Source organism: Chenopodium album, chromosome 11 (assembly GCF_948465745.1).
Source record: "Chenopodium album chromosome 11, dcCheAlbu1.1, whole genome shotgun sequence".
NCBI lineage: Eukaryota > Viridiplantae > Streptophyta > Magnoliopsida > Caryophyllales > Amaranthaceae > Chenopodium > Chenopodium album.
The window spans coordinates 20184329-20190350 of NC_137844.1; the positions used below are offsets into that span (position 1 = coordinate 20184329).

Sequence of the window (6022 nt, forward strand, 5' to 3'; positions counted from 1 at the left end):
ATTTTAAAAAAAATTGGATAATGTGAATACAAAAGAGTTTTCAATCTAAAACTATAAGCTTGAAAACAACATTATTTTCTTCAATTTCTTCCAATTCCATCTCTAGCCATCTTCATTATATAGTTTCCTGTCATTGAAAAGTATGAAATTAAATATTTGTTACAATGATGAAAAATTAGATTTAAATAAGTATAGATGACTAATTCATAAAATAAAAAAAAAATTAGAACAAAGCTATAAATGATCATAATTAAATGTTATCACATCCAAAGAAAGATTAAAAAATTTAGTTCACTAGAACTTACAATGAATGAAAATAAATGTTACTACTAAACTTCATCTACTTGAATTTCATCATCCTCTTCATCGTCATTCTCATTATCTTCCTCATCGTCATCCTCGTTATCATTAACCTATATTTTCATAATTAGTATGCAATGACAAACAAAAACTATTTTTTAAATTTAATCCAATAATCATATAATAGTATTAAATAATGAAATTTACCTCATCCATATTTATTTCAGACAAATCATAGACTAGATGGTTCAAAATATTCCCCATGAAATCTTTCATGACCTCCATTTCATTCTGAAGGCCTCTCATCTTCTTAGTTAGGGCTTTATTTTTCACATTAGCTTCTTTTGCCTCTTGTTTAGCCTCTATTGCCTCATTCTTTGCTTCATCGGCTTCTTTGCGTAACTTTTCTCCTTCACCAAATGTCCCATATAATGATGTAATAGAAGGACTGACTCCCTTGCCACGATAACGACCACGTTTACCAATGGGCTTAACTTTTGCATAGATTTCTTCATCGGTCATGTCTATTTCTCCTGCCTCACGTTGCATAAGGAGATCTTTAATTTTTGACTGTATAAAAAAAAAATTTGATGTAAGATTATACAAAAAGGGGAAAAACTAAAAACGCTAATAATTACAAATGAAATCAATTAATTATATACTAGATTGATCCTATAGAGAAAATAAAGGCCACAAGTCTTTTTAACTAATAACAAATAAAATGTATCTTTACTTCTACATAAATTTGGACAGCATTTCCCTTATAATATGACTGAAAACCAACTTTAGTATAATCATTTCAACCTGCTGTCACACAATAAACATAAAACAACTCCAACATCATTTTAATCACAACACATATACCACCTCCACAATTAACTTTCAGAATACCTTTAATAATATAGGAATAAAAAATGAAAATACGATGAATTAAGTTATTGATAAGATTTGTTCATTAGCTTTTGTAATACATTATAGATATAGTATTATTTTTCAATATTACTCTTACTACTACGTAAATTCTTACCATGGTTTCTTTTGCCACTTCAGTGATAGGTGCTTTATCACTTTTAGAATGAGTTTCCTCGTATAAATCCAACATGCTTGGCACTACTTTGTCACGATTGAACTGATATCATAAAAAGTTACATCATAAAATTACTTTTTTTTGCAAAAAAAAAAAAAAAAAAAAGGGAAAGAGTTTACCATGTCTTCGGCTTTTTGAGCAAAACTCTTTGTCCCAGCAGTGTGTCCAGCATCTTGGTAAGATCGATTGTCAGCATTTCTTTTACTTATGGCCTTTAAAATATGAAAAGTAATATATAATTAATGTCGAGAACTAAAAAAGAAAAAAACAAATATATGATAACATTATACTATACCTTAAATTCTGTTGACCCAAAATATTCAACAAGCCATTTCCAGTCATTTTCATCAACATTTGGAGGCATATTTTCCTCTTTAAGTCGATCTTCATCTGTACCAACTGTATCATAATAAGTATTCTTCAATCTTCCGCGATAATTCCTATACTTCTTATTCAAAGATTCCATGATAAACTTTTTTCTTTCTTTTAACTTCTTTTCACGTCCCTCTTCATCCTCGTCATCCTCAAGTCCTATATCAAAATTTTCCTTTACAATACATAGAAATGTAGTTATTAGTGACTAAAAAAAAAATTGCAAGAAAAACATAATCTATTTGTATCAAGGTATAAAATAAAATAAAAAATACCAAAACAAGTTGCCACATCTTCTCCTTATTTTCTTTCGAAATATGTGAAAATACTTTCACCTCAAAAAGTGGAGCGTTAAGAGGATCTCGTACAAGAGCACCACAATAATTTGCCAAACAAGCCCTATTCACACCAATCGGCTGACCTTTTATGTTAAAATCCACTTTTTTTTTCTCACCGGGTCTCATTTTTGCCATTTGAAGATTTCTTGTAGGGCCTCTAGGATTGTTAGTCTTATAAGTTTTTCTCTTTTTTTTAGTTCCTATAATATAAAAACATTATGAAATGTATTAATTCGTGCATTGTAAATAAAAACCATGAATAAATAACAAATAATACCATTGTTGTCTTCTCCTTCATTTATAGGTATTTCATCATCATAACTTCTAATCATGTCTGCATTGTTGAAATCTTCTTGTCCATTTAAAGTAATGTCATCTCTTGTTTGATCTAAACTGTTATCACCTTCTCGACCTTGCAAATCATTATCATTATTGTTTTCAGAGTGTTGCGCTTCATCTCGTCCTATATTAAGTACATTTTGGGGCAAGTTAGTAGAATATGCCAAAATTGAGAAGTCGCATGAATATTTTAAAATGGATGATTGTATAGTGAAAATAATAACATAAACAATAAATTTACCTTGAGATTGACAACTACTTTCATTATCATTTCTTCTTACAAATCCCAGCAAGTATTAAAATTTAAAAATTCATGAAATATTAATGCATATCCTGATCGTATACGAAATTATAAATGTAAGTGTATAAAAAGAAACCTTGTATACCTCTTCCGGTTTTATCTGCGTTTTTATTTCCTTGTCTTGCCTGTCTTTTTTTATTTGATCTTAATAACCTAGCAATTGACATTGGTGGAATGAGATTGCTCCTTCGATCCCTTTCTTTGTTCTCATTAATTTTAACCTGAATTTTTATTTTAATAAAGAGTAGGTAACCAAATATAATATAATGCATGATTTTTAGATAGTATCCAAGAAAAACTTTACGAAAAATAAGTCAATACCTTCTTATTTGAAGTCACATTGTGAGTTTCCTTCTCATACTCAACTTCGTCATTCTCATCTGGTACATAATCACTATCTTTCTCAAGAGATGCATTACACTGTTGTTTACTTTTCTTAACTTTTGAGCTATCTACTAAACTTGTCAAAGAAGCGGCAATGCGCTTAATGCCCAAAGTCTTCATCCTCGTCTTGTTCTCTTCAATTGTCTTGAGTCTTTGTATTTCGTACTCATTTTGAGCTATGTAGTTTTCTTTTGAATGAGCCTTTCCTCCTGATCTTGACATATTGGAGCTAAAGAAGAAAAACTATTAGAAATCAAAGTTATAAACTACGGTAAGTATGTGCATGAATAAAATCATTACAATAAATCAAAACCTTGTAAAATTATTTAAACCAAATAATATTTTAAAACCTGGATTAATTTGTCGATTTGACACATTAAGAAACCTTAAATGTCATAAAATTGTCTTTTATGTATTTGAACCTACATATAAAATTAGTTTGTCAACTATTCAACCAAACAAACAAAATTTCATACCTTAATCAAAGTTAATAGCCAAACAGTCTCTCAAAAAAAAAAAAAAAAAATAGCCAAACAGAGTATCTACATTGAACTTACGCTTCCCACCCAAAATAGCATCACCCTGACTAAACACTCACCCTTTTCTTTCTTTTCTCTCTACTCCCACAATCTTTCTGTTTTCTTTAATTATCACTCGAATACACATACTTGTTTGAATAATTATTAGTGTTTTAATTATACATAAAATAAAAATGATGGGTAATATGAGAAATAGGGACTCTCAATCATAGTCGAAAGGGCGGTTCGGTAATCCGGTATGGGTATGGTCTTACGACAAATCTCACAAAAATCATTAATCTACACATATTTGCACCAAAATTCAACCAATAATCAAAACATTCGTTATAGTATAATAGTAGACCGCAAACTTCAAAGTTGATACATTTTATCATTCAATTAAAATTCACATTCAAAGTAGTTTAATTTAAAAACTATAAATCACAATAAATTCGTAGTTCAATCTAAAAATTTAGAATACTATCATATTCAAAATAATTAAAAATATCATATTCAAAATAATTAAAAAACAACAAAAAAAATTACTTCTATTGATGAATTAAACATATTAATTACCTTGGACGGTGATAAGTACTCCAACAAATCAAATTCGACTGCTTCCAATCGCTATTTTCTTCGTCTGATTTCTCTGAGTTCGAGTAGTAAGATTTATTTTAAATCTAAATTTTGAGATTGCTTAGTGTAAATTTATAGGAGAAAAATTTAATAAAAAAGGATAGACAAGGGGATTATTTACCACATACTTGTATTTTAATTGTGAAAATTTTAGGAGGGAATAACAGATGAAAATAAAAAAAAATTCCTTCTCAATTTTTGGGGTTAATTCAATTTCGAAAATTTCACATTGGATCGTAATTCCGCCAAGATGATCAAGAATTTTATTATTTTCCATTTTTTTCTGAGTTTTTGAAATTGAAGATAAGTTAGGAAGATTTGGTGGGTTGTTCTTTTTGGGGAAATAATGGCGGAACATACGAAGGGCTTTGTTTAAGGTGTTGGGGTTTCTTTTTTTTTTTTTTTTTTTTTTTTTTTTTTTTTTGCCTTATTATATTTGTTTGCTTTCCTCCGTTCTTTTGTATGGGATGGGAAAAGATTGAGATCTAGAGTACAATATACATTAACATTATACAACATACTTTCTTACATTATACAAAATGAGTTGACTTTCATTGCACTGTTTGTTTACTTAATTTAACTAAAGGTTTTTATCAATACATAAAAAAAATGTGTTGCTATGTAAAATACCTTTGCATTTGTCTTACGTAAATTATCATTGTATCAAATTGTTATACTAAGGGCCTGCTCACATTTACTTAATTTCAGTTCAGTTCAGTTCAGTTCAGTTCAGCTCCAATCAGTTCAGTTCAGTTCCAATAAGTTCAGTTCAGTTTAGTTCAGCTCTTAATTTCCCTCTCACATAAAATATTCATTTCAGCTCAATTCAGTTCAGTTCAGTTCCAATCAGTTCAGTTCAGTTCAGCTCCAATCAGTTCAGTTCAGTTCAGTTCAGCTCAGTTTAGTAAATATGAACAAGCCCTAAATATACAAACATTTCTTCGCACAAATATCAGTCAAATTGTTCCGATTATTATGAAATAGAGAAGGGTATTACAAGTGTACAACATAAACTCTTGTCTTATGTGTCGTATAAAACATAAACTTTTAGATAGCTTGAAGTTACATTAGTTTTCCAACGATTTCATATGTAATTATAATAATTTACTACTCAATTTTATTTATTGTGCAACTATCACACCCAAATTTCATTATAACAAATTGGTTATATTCACATTACATAATCTAAGTTAATATCAACTTAACTTCAGCTTAATTTTAGTTCAGTTCAGCTCCAATCAGCTCCAATCAGTTTAGTAAATATCGAAACAGGCCCTTAGTGTCTGTATGTAGTGTCATAGTTTAGTCAATATATGGAAATCTGTTAATTTTATACTCTCATTCATCTACACATAAGCTAGTTTCGCCTTATAGCTTGTTCAATTCAGCTTAATTTCAATTCAATTCAGTTTAGCTCCAATCAGTTCAGTTCAGCTCCTAATTTCCTTCTCTCATAAAATATTCATTACAGCTCAGTTCAATTCAATTCAGTTCAGCTCCTAATTTCCTTCTCTCATAAAATATTCATTACAGCTCAGTTCAATTCAATTCAGTTCAGCTCCAATTAGTTCCGTTCAGTACAGCTCCGCTCCAATCAGTTCAATTCAACTCCAATATATTAAGTTCAGTTCAGTTCCAATCATTTCAGTTCAGTGCAATTCAGTTCTGCTCAGTTCAATAAATGTGAACAAACCCTCAAAGTCTATAAAAACTCACACGTGTTAATCATTTAAAGTGTTATATTCCT

General features: G+C 29.4%; 1 protein-coding gene across 1 annotated transcript; it reads right to left on the minus strand.

The window, feature by feature from the left end:
* Positions 1 to 329: 329 nt before the first annotated feature.
* On the minus strand, positions 330 to 3103 carry LOC145566427 (uncharacterized). Its single transcript, XM_081625851.1, has 8 exons — positions 3059 to 3103; positions 2823 to 2958; positions 2375 to 2560; positions 1683 to 1786; positions 1507 to 1599; positions 1328 to 1429; positions 508 to 870; positions 330 to 413 (listed from the first exon to the last, which is right to left on the minus strand). The coding sequence occupies exons 2-8, from the start codon at positions 2902 to 2904 to the stop codon at positions 330 to 332; spliced, it is 1014 nt and encodes a 337-aa protein (XP_081481977.1). The 5' UTR covers positions 2905 to 2958; positions 3059 to 3103.
* Between the last annotated feature and the right edge of the window lie 2919 nt (positions 3104 to 6022).